The sequence below is a fragment of the Lampris incognitus genome, chromosome 3 (genome assembly GCF_029633865.1).
Source record: "Lampris incognitus isolate fLamInc1 chromosome 3, fLamInc1.hap2, whole genome shotgun sequence".
In the NCBI taxonomy this organism is placed as follows: Eukaryota; Metazoa; Chordata; class Actinopteri; order Lampriformes; family Lampridae; genus Lampris; species Lampris incognitus.
Window position 1 is genome coordinate 70,756,531 of NC_079213.1, and position 17,804 is coordinate 70,774,334.

General features: G+C 41.7%; 1 protein-coding gene and 1 long non-coding RNA gene across 2 annotated transcripts in view; one reads left to right on the forward strand and one right to left on the reverse strand.

The window, feature by feature from the left end:
* The window catches only part of LOC130109415 (myomegalin-like), a 29,486-nt gene extending 11,826 nt beyond the window's left edge, over nucleotides 1–17,660 (forward strand). The window contains exons 4-10 of the mRNA XM_056276309.1: nucleotides 7,068–7,178; nucleotides 10,269–10,345; nucleotides 12,873–12,996; nucleotides 13,337–13,497; nucleotides 14,279–14,393; nucleotides 15,803–15,856; nucleotides 17,471–17,660. Coding sequence (XP_056132284.1) covers nucleotides 7,068–7,178; nucleotides 10,269–10,345; nucleotides 12,873–12,996; nucleotides 13,337–13,497; nucleotides 14,279–14,393; nucleotides 15,803–15,856; nucleotides 17,471–17,578 — 750 coding nt within the window. The 3' untranslated portion in view covers nucleotides 17,579–17,660. The remainder of the gene's footprint in view (nucleotides 1–7,067; nucleotides 7,179–10,268; nucleotides 10,346–12,872; nucleotides 12,997–13,336; nucleotides 13,498–14,278; nucleotides 14,394–15,802; nucleotides 15,857–17,470) is intronic.
* Nucleotides 12,967–17,358, reverse strand: LOC130109416 (uncharacterized). Its single transcript, XR_008810000.1, has 3 exons — nucleotides 17,172–17,358; nucleotides 13,310–13,411; nucleotides 12,967–12,987 (listed from the first exon to the last, which is right to left on the reverse strand). It is a non-coding gene; the product is annotated as an uncharacterized LOC130109416 (long non-coding RNA).
* Nucleotides 17,661–17,804: the final 144 nt, after the last annotated feature.

Here is a 17,804-nt window from a genome sequence, read left to right on the forward strand (position 1 = left end):
GATGTGCAGAAATGCTGTTTTGTTTCTTGCATATTTCTCTCAATTGGCCTATTTAAAGCAAAACAATGGTACACAGGGATTAAATAACCATGGAAACACAAAGTTGCCTTCTTGTAAACACAGAGGCCAGCCAAGTTTTCACGAAGCGCTGTCGTGTGACCCAAACTTTCCCTCCAAAAACTGCAGCCACAGGCTGCGTTCAAGATACTTGCCATGACCCCCGTCTTGGTTAAATTACACACACACACAAACAATTAAGTGTATGAGTTTGATGCACTTTTCAGTAGATGCATGATCATTTCCTTTTGTGAGTGTTTAATGTTATTGTCTTGGGTTCAAGTATCAGTTTATGTGTTTGTGGAGATGCAGAGAGGCAGCAGAGGGTTAATTGGGATGTGTGTGTGTGTCACTTGTTTGCTTTATGTGTTACGTTACCAGTGTTGATTTGCTCGAGTGGGGCTGTTTTTGTAATGGTGTGGAGCCATGACACCAGCATGCCATGAGGCCTGTAATGGAGTGCGTGCGTGTCTGTGTTTTTGTTTTTTGACCGCACCGAGGTTGGCCGACAGCGTGGAAAGCCATCGAGCATCTGCCATACCAAACGATTTCATGGGTATCGTCTCAACCAAAAGGCTGATTGGAGGCTGGCACTGGTGAGGAGAGAGGCCCCCTACCAGTCTGCCCTTCAGTTTAAACCGCCATCGCATCACCCCAGATACTGCACACATACTGCTGGCACCCTGTGCTGCCCCCACATCTGGAAATGAGAGAATGGAGAGAAGGATGGAGAGCAAGAGAAAGCAAGAAGGGGGAAAATAAAACATATATTCAGATATCCTCTGTCACCCTTTAAGTCTAGTGTCTGTGAAAACTGTGAAATTGAGAGATCTACTGTATAATTGCTTTTACTCCTTCAAAGAGTTTTCATTTACATTCTGTAAAAAAATCTTTTTGCTAAGTTATACCAGCCAAAACCACCAACATCGGCTTTAATTGTGAAGGTTGCGTTGAAAGTTGAGCCCCCTGAGTGACAGATATGATGGTGCAGGGTCAGTGGATTGATCGGGAATCAAAGGAGGTTGAATCAGTTCATCTGGATACAACGTTTATTGACAGATACGTCAATAAACGTTGGATTATTGAGCATGCATCAAGACATTAATAGGGGGTGTTTAGCCTACACTGAAATGGTTTACATCCTACATAAACACGAGAATGGATGGTAATGCTTTGTTGCATCAAAATGAAAAATTTTTTGCATTTATATAAGAATATAGTTGTTATTACAGGTAGGCACAAATATTTAATCATGAGCGAATATTTATTAAGAATTATTTCTTGCTAAAAATCTCAAAACTACTCACGTATATATGTTGTGCTAGAATAAAAGTATATGGTAAATGAAAGAATATTTTCACTTTTCTCTCTATGCTTCATTCTGTAACATGACATTTCATTCCAGTTTATCAACAAAACTTTCAACGCAGCCCTGTTACACTCAAGGAGAATGCTGCAAAGAGGGTATTAGAGTTTTTTTTTTTTACTTGTTTGATTTATTCTGCTAATGCACAAGACTCAAATAAAGATCTGCGCTATCTCTGAATGCCAGCACAAATGAAACACATCATTCAGGGCCTTGTCGGGCGAAAAGCAATGATTCCTCACACAATGGCCTCCAGGACGTAGCACGTTTCATGCTTGTTAAAAGTAACTTGATGTGTTTAGCTTGTGTTTTTGTTAACAGCGTGAGAACAGTAGCGCATGTGACCACCCTTTCCGCCGTTGATCTATTCTGTGGGCAAAAAAATATATAAAACCTTTTCTGCAACTGCAGCGTCTGTTGCAGAAACTATGGTGTTTAGTGGTTACTGATGTAGTGGTAATGATGACCGTTTGCAGTGAACCTCAACTAATTCTATTGGGATTCCGTTTGCGGTCTGACTTAACGTGGCTCCCATTTTGTCATTTCCTTTAAGTCTCAACCCTATTAAGTCACTACCACTGTATAAGAAGTGTGATCTGCGCAGGTTCCTTCCCGCTCAAGTAGCTTGTCACAGTGCACCCAGAAGTCATCGTGCTTAATCTTTAACCTGCTATGAGTTAGAAGGGTGATGACTGTGCTATCTTTTTACTGCCATGTGTGTCCTAATGATTTCATCTTGCAAAATAAACACGACTAGCGGAGCAAGAGTGCAAAATTGAGCGGGGTCAGTTTTTGTTGTTCCTACTCAAATCCGTCCACCACGTCAACACTCAATTGGCTACTCAATATGCTACTTATCACAGTCTGAGAAATACAATGATAAAAATGAACCGTCTCAAAGCGTAGTACTTTAGCTGACTTAGACCATTTTTAAAATGTTAATGTAGTAAGCCATAATGAGACGACTCCCAGCGGGCTGGGATTCATGTGCTCGGTAAATTCCTGTTTCTGTCACTTTCCTCAACCATTTGCAAAACATATTTTTAGTGTAGGACTCTTGATCACTCAGTTAGCTCAGTGAATACTAACAAATATCCACACCTACTTTCCGCGTTGTCCTAGCATTACAGCCGACACAATCCGAATAAATGAATCACCAAGAGCGTAGCATTAGGACTTGGCACTGCCAGACTGCAAGACTGGAAAATGTCTGGATAACTGGCATCAAGGAGCTCCTATTACTGGTAATAGGGAGACTCCCAGTGCACACATCTCTCTCCCACTCTCCTTCTCTTGCTCTCCCCCCACACACACATGCACACAAACACACACACACACACACACATGCACGAAAACACACAAACTTCTGCGTCCCTCCCTGCCATAATGTTGTTCATCAAATCTTTCCTGACATCTGGATGAAACAGTAGGTGGGGCTTACAGTAAACTGTTATGACTGTGTTCCGCCCTGGCTACCATGACAACATAACAAGAGTCTATGGGACATGCAAATGAAGGGGATGGGGACGGTACTGGCCCGAGCCAGCAGTCCTGGAAATCATCTGTGAGATGTGGGTGCTCCCTGGTACCCTGATATTTAACTGTGAGTTTAATCCCTTCTGATTCTAATAACCAGGGGTCCAAGTAAACGACCACATAATAAGAAGCAGTGGGGTACAATTTAAAGCGGCTAAATCGTGGGGAAATGTTCCAATGGCTCTTTTTCTTTTTACTCCCCCCCATTTTGGATTATGCGCTGACGCTGGAAAAGTCCCAGAGTATTAAGATGATTTCGTTTTACAGGCACATTGTGTTATGATAAATTGAGTCAACTCTCTCACTGCATAACCTCTGGACAGGCCATTGTGGTCGGTATGTTCAATCTAATTCTGTCAAGCCAGATGGATTTTTAATATTGTCACAGATGACACAGTTCTAATTAACTTACTCATTGGCTCAGGCCAGCAAATAATCACTATGTATGCTTGTGTATGTATGTACGTACATGTGTATGTTTGCATAAGCGTGTGCTTGCGTGTTTGGGTTTTTTATGTTTGTGCGTGCTTGTATTCATGCGTGCATGTTCTCTTCAATCATCAGCTTCCCTCGTACATATGTCCCAAAGAATATGACAACCAAATATTTTTTTTTCCTGATTGATTGTTGGACAGGTCCTTGCGGTCGGTTAGTTTTCCAGCTCTGTCAAATCGAGATATTTATCCAGCACTGTCACAAACAATATATTTTTAGTCTATTTCCTTTCTCTGTCATTAGTGCTTGAAAAATAGCTTATGATAATGTATTCAGTAGTCTTCCAGTCGTAGTCCCTTAACGGGGGTCTAAAGGCTGTCAGTGTGTATTGAGGGCTGTGTTGAGTGTGTATAAGTCAGTAGCCTACATCTAGTAATGTTACAAGACAATGTAGCCTATTGCATTTTGATTGGTTAGTTACATGTACCTGTTGTGCCAAGTCTAAAATCTCCCTGACTGTATACTACATACTACATGTGTTCACTGGGGGCTATCTAATTATTATTGTTCATTATTCTTATTATTCAATTTCAATTATAATTTTTTTCAATTATCTGGGTAATAATTGTGTTTTATATATATTTTTTTATTTTTATGTTTATTTTTCTTTACAACTTTCCATTAAAAGGGAGCGTTGTTCTTTCAAAAAGGAGATATTGTGTCAGAGTGTTGGTTCTGGTGTATTGTTTGGTCCATCCTGGCTCCGTAGTCCAATTGAATTGTAATTGAAAAAAAAACATGCATGTTAGGGTTAATACTCCTGTCTGTGCCCCTGATCGAGGCATGGCAAGACGAACTGGAGTTGGTCCCCGGCTGCCCACTGCTCCTAAGCTACACAGCTAGGATGGGTTAAATGCAGAGCATAATTTCCCCACGGGGACTAATAAAGTATTTCAAAATTTAAAAAAAAAATCTTGCAGCATACTATTATTATGTGAGTGAAAAGTACAATGGCTTTTTGGACATACTAATCATAACACTATGTCACTTCCTTTCAGCCTTTTGCATGTTGCTGACAAGACATTGCATATAACCTATTACGGGTGTGGTGACTGGCATCTTTTTTTAAAATGTCAAAATAATCATTGATATTACCCACTCGCTGTTTAGCGTAGTAAAAGATACTACTTAATCTATATGGTTCCCTCAGTCTGCCAGTTAGGTTTGAACCACCCTCCACCACTGATGGTTGTTGTCTTGAAGTATTGCAGTGTACTGCGGGATACTCGTGCCAGGATAGTGTCTAGTGTTTGCATACAGCAATGTTTCTCTGGGTGTAGTATGACATCCAGGTACATTTCCCATACTATCAATGCATACGATGGTTTTGAGCATACCAAAAACGCTTACATACTATGGCATTCTGAATAGTATGCTAGTATGTACTTTCGAACACAGCCCCCGATGAGATAGCTGGAATACCCAACACAACAGATGGACGTAATAAACTGGCTGGCAGGATAGGAAATCAGCTGTACTGGGCCCGTCCAAGGACCAGATTGAGATCCACTGATACACACAGTTTAGCTGACGCATTGGCAGTTTTGCTGAGTGGAAGTGGAAAAGTGCAAGTGCAATTTACTTTGAAATTCGCCTGTTGTGTACGACTGTGTGTGTGTCTGTGTTGGTGTGTTTGCATGTTTCCATATTTTCTTGTGCGTGCGCGCGTTTGTGAAAATGTGAAAACTAAATATAACAGATGTGGTATCCTAGCATTTATACTGTTATTTCCTAATGATAAATACTTACCTGCTCAGATCCTGTTGTAATGGTATGGGTTATTACTGAAGAATCCACTAGGCGGCGAGCTTGTTATGGTGTTCAGGGTGTAAGTTCTGTAACCGTAGAAGAACAGTTACCGGAGTCGGCGTCCGGAAGCTCGGTGTTGATATACCGTTAGATATGTGGATGTAACGTGTAATGGTGCCCCGCTTTAAGTCAGTAAAATGTTGAAACGAAGTTTGAGATGTTGTGTACAATCCGTTCTTCGTAAGATACAACCATATGCATGCTCCTCCACGTACTCATGGTTTTTTTTGTCATCTTCTGGCCTTTCCCACTCCTTCCTCCTTTGCACGGGTCAGCCCCACTCGTGCGATCACCATTTTCTCGCTCAGCAGTCCTCAGTGACAGCTGGAGGGGGGGCAGCCTCTATGAATAGCTTTGGGTCGCTGCTCTTCCCCAGGAGTTAGGGGGTTGAGTTTCCGTGAGCTCAGGTGAATGGGGTTGAAGGGACTACACTTCAGCACCACCCCATGGTTGCACACGGTCCCATCCCGTCAAAGCTCTCGGATGTTTACAAACAAATACCCTCCAGGTTTAGTAATCTGCCATGTTGGACCCGACCATGCCAAGTTGCCCGATTTTTGCTCTTCACGCAATCAGTGGATCAAACTTCAGAAGAAGAAGAAGAAGCCTTCAGAGTAAATAAAACCTCGATAAAGGTTTAATGGTCCAACTCAAGGGAGGACAGTGCAGGTTTTTTTCTTTAAATGATTTCCCAGAAGAGTGAGCTAGAGAGTAGTATTGTATACAAGCCCTCCAACCACCCCCTTCAATGTGGTGGTTCTTGTTCCCTGTCTGTCTGTGTACTGTGAGGGTAGAACAGCTGTCACGCCCAGCCCGGCGACAGTTCACTCTGGGAAGACTCACATAGAAGAAACCTTGCCAACAACAGTTGTCCCATAGGCACCGAGCACCTCAGTGAGATAAGTTGGCGCTGGCATCTTTCCTTTATTAATAATAATGATGATAAGAACAATAGAAATAATAATAGATTTTGTTTATGTAGCACCTTTCATACTTGAAATGCAGCTTAAAGTGCTTGACATTGGAAACAGGCAAATTAAAACAACCACAAGCAGGAGAAAAAAAATGCAATAAAAAGTCAGTTTAAAATGTGCTCCACAATCAACAAGAGAGGATTTGAAAGGAAAAACAACTCATGAGCATATAAGATGATACGGTGAAGAGATGAATGTGAAAAACATTCAGTAACATTCATAAAATAATGATCAAGTGAAAGGTGGTGCAAATGAGAAGATAGAAGGCCTCTGTAGTAATTGCACAGTAAAGGAACGTATATTAACATATAATACTATGTGTTCAGAAAGATTCATTCCAATATGTTACTTGTCTCTCGCTCACGTGTGACGGGTGAGTTTTCCGAGCAGGAAGTCGTCTGTATCGGCTCAGCGCTAGTGTCTGTGATCAATCTACCACACTCTCTCTCTCGCTCTACTGCTTCAGATTCTTGGCATGACTTCCTAGTGGTAAAAAAAAAACAACCCCACTGACACCACCCCCACCCACCCCGGCCCCCATGATCCTTTACTTCTGTCATACCACCGCAGACCCCCCACCCACGGCACATTCTAACTCTTGAGTACCGACTGTCACTATGCTCTTGAGTGTTGATGTTGTTGTGTGACAGCACAGGAATCGTTTTATCTTTGTGTTTTGTATCGATAGAATAAATTAGAATAATTATTTTTCTTCAGCCCTGTTTCATCTGCTATGCACTGCTGAATGGGGGGCGGTGATGCCCCCTGCGAAAGACTTCCCTGTCACCATGTCTAACTGTGGTTTTCGTGGTTACCGCACTATCTCGCAGCACCTGAACGACCTGAAGAAGGAGAACTTCAGCCTGAAGCTGAGGATCTACTTCCTGGAAGAGAGGATCCAGCAGAAGTACGAGGAGAGCAGCAATGATGTGCACAAGAGGGTGAGGGAGAAATTCAGCAAGAGATTGCATTTATACTACAGCGTGTGTGTGTGTGTGTGTGTGTGTGTGTGTGTGTGTGTGTGTGTGTGTGTGTGTTCGCGCACACGATACAAACAAAAAAGTAGTGAGAGAGAAAAATAGGAATAATTGTGCAAAATTGTTAACACTCACCAGATCAGAGTGGTATTCTTCAAAAATATAGAGAAGCCCAATGGTACTGGGGCATGAAAAATATTCAGAACTTTGAATGTTGCATCATATGCTGTACCCTCAATGCATCGCTTGTGAAGAATATGAGCTTGTTTACTTGAGATGCTACGTGCAGGACTCCTGGTGCTTGTTGCTGATTGAGGCTGCAGGTTTGTATTTGAAGGTAAAACGTTCTGACAGCGGGTCTCAGACCTGTCTCAGAGTTCACACAAATTGTCGGTCAAACAGTCAACAAATAACGGGCCTCAGTGCACAAAAGTGCTCATGATGTTCCACCAGAAATTATAATATTTTGCAATTACACAAAAAAAGCATCAGAGTGCACTGAGTTTATAGTCTTAATAGTATAATAATAGTATAATGCTCAGTATAATGCTCAGTTTGTATGGAATATAGTATGTACAGTAATATGCACAGTTGGACACGGGAAGACGTTTTACTTTACTTTACTATATCTTTCATTATGAACTGAGGCTGAGATAAATTCAGCATTTGTTGGCTGAAGTAATTCGACAGAGACTAGTGCAGACTGTGTGAGGAGACAAAGGTGACAGCATAACAGCTGCTGGCAGGGTAAGCTAGCCAATCAGAGCCCAGTAAATCCTACCGACACGGTCAATCAAGGTACCTCTGGTGAAATACCTCAGTGTCAGAGACATTTCCTTTTACCGTCCTGACCTGAATGCACACTCATCCTAAGACAATTACCACAAAGATAAATATGTGACTTTATGGCGCCAGCCCTGCTGGGTTATTCAGCTGTCAGACATAATATTCTTTCCATTATATCAATGTCACTATCTTTAAATTCTTGCTAGACAATAGTTTGGTTCCTACCTTTGCAAAGAACTTACAATATTTCTGTCCTGGTATTTGTGCAGTGGTCATTATTCATAGTCAGAAGATAAGATCTCTCACAGATCAATGTAACAGCCTCATTTCATCTGACCTGACTATACTGAGACTGATAGAGTGTAAATGGTGTAGCATTTGGTACGGCACATCAGAGGGAATTCTCTGAGGTGAATAACTGATCGTACCTACTGCGTCATTAAACAGGAAAAACCATCCGTCTGTTAACTCATTTGCCCTTTAAATATAAACACCTGCTGTCTCACACTAGTGAAGAAACTCTGTAATGGCAATTTCAGTTGCAGTGTAATGCATTATATCTCTGTCGGAGTCCCCTGAGCACAGTATGTGTAAGCGCTAAATCGCTTCTGCTTCTCATCCTTACGTAGGAAGCAGAATTTGTGTATAAGTGCATTGTTGTATTGTGAAAATATTGTCAGTCTACAACAATATACTTGCTTTCTTTTTGATAAAGAGAGATTCTCCACTAGTTTAATTCGATAGAGGTGCTGTATTCTGTTAACCTCACTTTGCTTTGAATTTTTGAATACTGAACTATGTGCAAGTCATGTAGATTGTTTGAACCTCAAACAGCATCTGTGTTTTAATGGACTGCAGTTAATGTCTGGGAACATTTCAGCACTTCATAACGTTTCACATCGGTCGTGTCATTGCCTCAAATGCAATTATTTTGATACTCGTGTTACAAAAGCATTTGGGATTTAGATTAAATTAGAACTTATTCAACTGATTCAAATGCTGTGCTATCTTGTCGGGATTCGTGTAGTTTATCGTGCAGGTTTTGGTCTTGAAATAGGCAAATAATCAACCAATTATAGACTCATTTTAGAAAAAGGTCATGCAGGATATCAGTCTGTTGGTGGATTGTTTATTTTTTTCAAGCCACAGTAGAAAGTTGTCATTATGTGAAGTATGCGATGCTTGTCAGAAAATAGCATGTTTGCACCTCAAAGTTGAGACGAAGGGTTTTCTTCATTTGAGTGATTCTAGTTGGCTGAGGCCACGTAAAAAAAAAAGAAAATCCTTCATGTAGCGCCCAACTACAGAGCCACATGACTACTAAGAGGACGATAGCCCTAACTAGTCTAATCTGGTTGACCTCTTTTCTCTATCAGAAATCACAGAACCAGTGACCCACATTATGTTAGCCGGAGAACCCCCAGGCCTTACATGGTTTCGTCCATGCACGCACGCATTGTGCTGATGTGCTTATGCTTATATTGTAAGCAGCTAAACTTAGCTGGATTTATATCTCTACAAGTTTGTATATCAATAATTGGGCCTACTATACATGTTAATCCATAGAGTTTAGTACAGAACAGAGCTGTGATTTCAGCTGCATGCAGTGGACTGTGCAGAAACGCACATTGCTGCAGCACTCCAACAACCACATGTGAGCAGACTGACAGGCACTTCAAACCAGTTTATTGCTGCCTTAGTGGAGGGCCAAAAGTTAAAAGTGGTTGTGTTGCTGTGTGCAAAGAGAAGGGCTTGTGATGTTAAGCAAGAGGTGGATGGTTACATGGGGGGTTAGGGGACAGACATATCCAGCAGGTGCTCGTATCCCTCCCTACTATTTATAGCTCCACTGTGCACCCGGAGATAGACTTCGGCACGTGAGATTTTGGTAGCATTCATTTTGTGTTGTAGAGTAGGACTACATTGCCATATGCAAACGCAGTACCGCAGATGCAAAGATAGATGACAAAAACAACATGAGTTTTTGCAGGATGAAGGAGATATGCTGTATTGCATGAAATAAATGAATCAATATGAGAAACTATAGTTAAAATGGCATGTGATATTTTATTTATATATATACAGTGTTACATCATGCCAATAAAGCCATTTTGAATTTGAATTAAATCTTTTTTTACAAGTTTGACTTAAAACTGCACAGGGTTTTCACAGATTGATGAACTATCAAACAGAGGTATCATTAAGTAAAATTCACCCTATCCGTGGTCTATTGCTGCATGGTGTAATAAATGTCTTTGTCTTTTCCAGAACATAGAGCTGAAGGTTGAAGTGGAGAGTCTGAAAAAAGAACATGAGGACAAACAGCAGCTTCTGGACAAAGCCCTGTGAGTTTTTAACTTCCCACACCGTTAACCGCCACAGTTAATACATAGCTCCACACTCTAAAATGTCGTCGACACATCATAAATACGTTGTTTGTCACTCCAGTAAGCTCCGGTCTTTCGTAAAATATACTGAAAAATGGTTTCAAATATTAAGCCACTTGAATCACACAGATCTGTGGGTGGTGCCTACTGGGAAATGAAACCAAGTACAGCAAAACCAATCCCCGACTGTTCACCATTAGTGTGTTTATCACTCTTAGGTCCATGCAGCCGAGCCTGCCTGTCTGTCTCTCCACACACTACCACCACTGCCCCATCGAATCACTTAAACAATCCCAATGCAGCCTGTGTGTGCCCTGTGAAATGTCATGTGTGGTGTCAGGACTGAAACGCTTTTGAAGAGGGCAAAGTGAGAGTTTGAGGGATAGCATATGAACAAGGTAGAAGGGTGAGGAGATGAAGAGAGGGAGCGCGGGGGAGGGGGGGTGGAGGTGAGAGAATGGGAAAGACCGGGGGTGGGGGGGCTGCCTGGAGTTTCATTTTACATAGCTGGAGTTGCCATGAAGCAATGAAGGTACAGAGAGAGAGAGAGCAGAGAGTGAGGGGTGGGGATGGGGGTTGATGTGCTGAGATGTGCTCTATTTGAGCCACAGCACCTGTCTGTTAGGCAGCTGCCTGTCTCTCAGTATACGAGTCTCTTAAACCGCATGGTGCACCCGCTCTAGATCAGCCCCCCTATAAATTCGTGTCAGATTCGTTCATTTTTTTCCCCCACCCATGCTAAAGGTTGTACCCACTGACACAGTGCTGCATGAGGTCAACTTGATTTATTTATTTATTTGCACCCTAAATTTTATCCTCAGCTTCTGCGGAATGAAAATGACCCAAGTTTACAATTACTGTCTTATGGAGTCAAAGCATATAACAATTAATTTCTCCCTGTTATTAGTGTACCTAGCTGTCGGTGCATTATTTGATCAATTATAATTGTAATGGATTCATGGAACAAACCATCTCTCTTAACGCATAGTGTGTAGTGACATTAATAAGCTCAGTTAGTCAGTCTAGCACACTGTCAACATAATGGAAAAGAGCAGAAATTTGAACACTGTGGTTGCCTGTGGTTGGGAACATGTCAGTGCTGAGCAGACACTTTGCTTCTCCTGGTTCCTGACTCTCTCTCTCTTTCTCTCTCTCTCTCTCTCTCTCTCTCTCTCTCTCTCTCTCTCTCTCTCTCTCTCTCTCTCTCTCTCTCTCTCTCTCTCTCTCTCTCTCTCTCTCTCTCTCGCCATCTCTCCCTGCCCCTCTACCTTGTTCTATAAATAAACTCCTCAGTCAGTGTTTATCATGAGAGTTTTTAGCGGAGCCTGGCTGCTAGATGTGAAAAGGGAAAGCTGTCAGAGCAGCTCCGCTCTCTTGAGTCTGAGCCCCGTGCTTGGCTGTTTAGATTGGCTGTTACTGGAGTGCCGAGTGTGGCTCCATGACAGGGCTCCTTTTTACCGTAGTAACCTCTACCTTTATTCACGGGGGGTGTCAAGAGCAGATTCTCTCTGGATTCCTCTTTCTTTTCTCTAGAGGGTGGAAAGCAAATCCTTTCTGAGGGTTTTGTTATTTATTTGTGTGTGTGTGTGTGTGTGTGTGTGTTTTTTTGCTTTGTTTTTTACAATGACAGGCTAAGAGGAATCTGTGAAAGGCATTTCATATTAACACGATTGTAAACAGGAAAGCGTGTTGCAAACTATGGTCAGTTTTCAAAGTTATGCGCTCGTAAGTTTCTGATATTCCCAGCACAGTTCAAAACTCTGCCGCAACAGAGTCCCTTTACCAGAATGACTTCAAACTCACTTTAATGGAATGAAGATAAGTTGGAGGACTGCCTTTTAAACTCTTAACTCTGTTAACTTGCATTGCAAATCAAATATCCACATTGCAAATCAAATATCCATATGTAAACAAAAGCATTAAATGTTGTGGATTTTAAATTGAATGTCATGTTATCAATGTGAAATGCAAAGCTTTTTTACATAGGAAGCTGTGAGCCAAGTGTATTATCTCATTTTGACTGTTGTATGACTTGGTTTTGGTATCAGTATCACTCAAACACCAGAAATAGATGTGCTGTCGATGATACCGTGCCCCAGGATGTGTCTGTCTAAGTGACTTGGCATAAATAAATAAAGTGTGTTTATTGTTTGGTGGGAACAGAAATAAAAACCATTTGTCACTACAGTCAGCCTTTTATCGCATGCATGCATTATTCAGTAACCTTTGAGTTTCTAGAGATCACTTTGAGAGCATCCAAAGATGCAGCTGGGTAATTGCATAGATCTGATAATGTGCATACATTATATTTTTTGTACTTATACACATGAGCAAGTACTAATGAGCCTTGTTCTCCTGTTGTAAAAATCACATCATTCAAATTCTCTCATTTCAAGACTTACAACCACATGACATTTTCTCAAACCAAGTTTTTTTTTTCTATTTGACCTAAAACCAATCTTAACACAACCCTGCGCTCCGATAGGTCAACGGCAGAGAGCCTGTCCAATCAGAATGAAGCAGAGCTGCAGCGCCGTTTGGCAGAGCGGCAGGATGAGATCAGCCACATGCAAGAAATCCTAGAGACCAAAGTCGAGCTCCTGCAAGAGGTAAAAGCAAACAAACATCTAGAAAAAACCACCAAGCAAACTTCCAAACAAACATCTAGACACACACGCACCAGCAACTGCAAGAACATGAATACACACAGTATACAAGTGCAACTATATACTTGCACAAACACTCTGTAAATGGACACATGCATCCACAACATGCAAACACACAAATAAATAGGAACAAATTCCAAGTGCTCACTAACTGACATGCTTTATATGTCAATTTCTTTACTTTTATTATCACATATGTACAAGGAAGCTTTACTAAGTTCAACACGGTCTGGTGATAAACCTTAATCATAAAAACCTGGCCACCCGTTCATGCTGTGTCTAGGAGGCCCAGCTAGCTCGAGATGAGGCTGAGAAGATGGCGTCTCTGGCAGACTCTGAGTCCCAGCGCTGCTTGGCCCTGGAGAGACAGATGGTGGTGAAGATGGAGGAGTGTGAAAACTCCCTGGAAAGGCTCGATCAGCAAACCCTGGCTGATAAAGAAAGGTGACTAGGAGAGGAAAGATCTGCAAGCAAAACATTTAACTTGACACAATGACTAGTGGTAGTAAGAGACAGATAGGTTGTAGCGATAGAATAAATAACAGTCATGGAAGTAAATTCCCCCATGATAAATTATGTGTATGGATATGGAAAGTGGCTCAATTACCATATTGTTTCTTTAAATCTAGTTTGAAATATAAACCTTAAACTTTGGCGGGTGTTAACATTGGGCTTTACAGTGAGGTCACATGGAATATGATTGGTTCGACTGGTATGAGAGGATTGTAGCAATACATGCCTAAGTCACTTCCTGTGCCAAAGTATTCCCTGTCTCTCCATCTGTAGCACACTAGTATTGTTTATGGGCTTGCTGACTGAGTATATAATGCATTTGAAATACTTTCGTGATATTCTTTTGTTCCTCAAAGACGTCCTACAGTCAACGGTTGGTTGGTGATACAGGGGTCATGTAGGGCGCTGATGACATGTGTGCTATTCACAGGATGGTGGCAGTGGTGTTGGCACAGATGCTTGTGTTGACACTAAGATTTACATGAGATCTGGCATGCGCTTCTGCTGACCTTGTCGGTTTGACCTATTCTCAGTGTGGGGGACAAAGTGTTGTAGCAATGCCCTATATACTGCAAATGCCCTCATCGTAGACTTGGATTCAAAACTTAAATGACTCTCAGTCTTTATTCATGAAACAATATCAGCAGAGACTTTAACGGCCTCTAACTATGTTTGTTTCTCTCTCGCTTTCTGCCTCATTTCTCTTTTTCAGGGTAATTGAGGCGTTAACGCAGCAAAATAATTCACTCAGCCTCCTGGTTGAGGAGCTGGAGGTTAAAGTCCATGACCTCTCCGCCTCCCTCCAGAAGAAAGAAAGGGAATCCAAGGTAATTTTTTTTTAACAAATCAAATTCTCTACCAAATTAATAAATAATTAGTAAATACTAAATGTGAATGTTCACTAAACACTAAATAAGCTTTCTTGGCCTCTTGGTATTTTTGGCATGCACAAGCACTATAAATGTATTCTAATATATCCCAGAAAGTTGAATCAGTTCATCTGGACACAATTTTTATTGAGAGAGAATCGTTTCATCACTCATCTAAGTGACCTCATCAGTCTCAGCTGACCGCAGGTATCCCCACCCTTATAAACAATATGGTTGCATAACGACCGAAAACAACGATCAGTTTCATATGCAAATTGCTGTGCGCATTAATTAGAGTTACAATGGCCATGTGTACTGTTCACAGAGAACTGAGGAATGGTTGCAATCAGCATTGTAAGATGGAGACAGATGTATTCTTAGCCCCCCCTCGGTTCAGGGATGGTCATTCCCTCTTTACTTCCTTATTTGGATTATTGAGCATGCATAAAGACGTACTTTTATATACTGTTTAATCTGCTAAATGAACTAAACTTAAACTTAAATTTAAACCAAACTAAACTGACTAAACTAAACTAAACTCCTCTTAAATCACACACATGTCCAGAGATATGGCATGACTACAGGAGATGACAGCTGGTCAGGATCTGTGAGGGTCAGTGTTTTGAAATGGATCCAGACACGTGAGGCCTGACTCTACTGTAGCCACATCCCATCCCTGAGTCACGGGCTGCTTTCTAAACTGGTTGCCCACATCCCTTTATCTCTCCACCCTGGCCCCCATTTTAAGGGCACTGGCACTAGCCCCAGACAGGCCAAATGGTTCAGATATCTGATTGTATTTATAAACACATGTGGGTCAGGGGAACCTTGGCAGAGGACTGCACACCTACATAAAGATGAAAACACATATTTCATCACTGACACAGTGCCTGTTGTTTTATATTTATTTGTATTTCTCTTGTACAACTGGCAGCTACTTGCTGTACTGTCATAATTCAGCTTCCAGACCTGACATTTGATTGTGTTTCACTGAGGATTTATTTTCCCGCCTTGTCGAATGGAGATAAATCTGCCGCAAACTTAAATGTAACTAAGGGCAATGGAAGATTATTTTTCTTTTTTTAGTTCATGGCTTTCATTAATATTCCTGTTAGCTGATACAGCAGTAACGGTTGCTATTTTGGGTTCAGAGCAGCTACTAACAAACATCAGACCAGGATGTGGTTTGAGTAAGGAATGAAAGGGGATGATAACCCCTTGTTAAAGAGAACATTGAATGTTCCTCCCTTGTCTTACCAGATTTTTAGAGAGATGTCAAAAATCAACAACAAAGCAGTTTTGTGTTGTTGTTTTTTGTTTTTGCATTTCATTTCTGGGATTGATTTCCAATAATTCTGTCCCCACAGTTCCTGCAGAGTGACATGAGTCAGGAGAAACAACGCATCCAGACAGAAATGCAGGTCAGAGTAACAAAAACAATGTCATTCCCTTAACACTCTATATGAATGTGACCTCTCTCCACACACCCATACCAGCGCCGTGCTACACATTGGTATCAGTTTGGGTGTAGTATTTTAGTAGTAATACCAACTGTTGGAACCAGTACAGCAAGTGTATGATGTGTATCTCCTTTTTGAATCGTTTCACACTATTGTTGCTGAACTGAAACATACAGGGTCTCTGAAACCATGTTTGATTTTGAAGCTGTGCACCATCTCAAACCTTCAATTTTAGCTGCCTTCCTCGACCAAAGAAAAATAAATAGACAGTGCCACTTAGTGGCTATTTCTGGGAATTACTTCAAATGGTTGCTGCTCACATGAGCATGCACAAGCACCCAACGGCAAGAGGAAAGGAGCAAGGCCAAAGAGGAGGTTTATGGATGTGGTGAGACATGCAGGTGGTTGCGTGACAGAGGAAGATGCAGAGGACAGGAAGGGATGGAAAAGGATGAATAGCTGTGGCGACCCCTAACGGGAGCAGCCAAAGGAAGAGAAGGAGGAAGAAGAAGAAGAATGCACACTGCACATGTTTGCTGCTCACATGAGCATGCACAAACTTATACACAGGCACTTGCTCTCTCTCTCTCTCTCTCTCTCTCTCTCTCTCTCTCTCTCTCTCTCTCTCTCTCTCTCTCTCTCTCTCTCTCTCTCTCTCACACACACACACACACATACATATTTCACTCTTCTTTCAGTTCTCCTCTGCTCAGATCCCCTCGCCCTTTGAATACTATGATTCTGCTATTGTCACATAGAATGGATCCTTTGTGCAAACTTATCCAGGGCCATATGGATGGGATACATTTAACAGTTTGCCCTACCAAGAGGAATATCGCTGCGCTCTCAAATCACCTTGGTCTGTGTTGCAAACTAATATTAAAACTTGCTGCTCTCTTCCCAGTAGCTGGCATCACATCGAGCAGGCCTGATCATCAGGGTCAGAGGAGCGTCGTCCCACACATATGGCAATGTTAGTGTAGCCTTTGTGTCTGTGCTGACGCCAGCTATAATTACAATCACATCATTGTCTGGCCGTTAACCATAGTAACTCACTTTATGCGGCTGTGGTGTGCTGGTACAGAGGGTATTAGATGTTTACTTGGTAAAGCAACATTTGAGCGTGCAAAATTAATTGAGACACATTTTCTTCATCATGTCTTTGTTGTCACATATCAGCTATATCTGTCACTGGAGCAATAAACAACTGGAGCAATCTGTTGGCAGTGTATGGTACTTCTCTCTGATTAGGATTAATTGGCTTTTGATTACGTACCCTGTTAGTGTTGATCACTGTTATGATGTTGTGTCTCCAGAGGGTAATTCCTAAAGCTTCTTAGGTGACAAATGTGGTCATAGGGCAGAGAGGGTGAGAGTCCTGGAGAGTCCGGCACACACCCCAGGAGAAAACAAATCACATCTCGACATTATTGTATCAACAACATACCAAGCCTGCTGCCATAATGAAAGACTGGGTGATGATTCATGTGTTTTCTGAGTCTCTGGGAAAGGTTCGGGTCTTGAGCAGTAAATGACACAACCTCTTTTTTTTTCTTTTCCTCTTTTTTTTTTAAGGCTGTGGTTCTTCAGCACTGCTGCTCGCACGCAGGATCATGTGATTCACTGATTCCAGGGAGGCAAGAGGCCCCCCCCCCCCCTTCGTTTTGTCTGACGTGCTTGTGAAGGCCAGATAGGGACTGGGTGCCCCTGGGAAATTCTTTCTCCGGGAAAGGAATGAACCCAATCTAGCAGACAATAAAGTGAAACTAATGAAGCCTTTGGAAGAGTTAAGAGCTTTCTTACTTTCAAGCCCAGGATGTTGCCTATACAAAATCGCACTGCCATTATGGAAGTTTCTGCATTTGTATCTTTATTTTTGTACAGGCAGTCTGCTCGGAGAATATGTTTT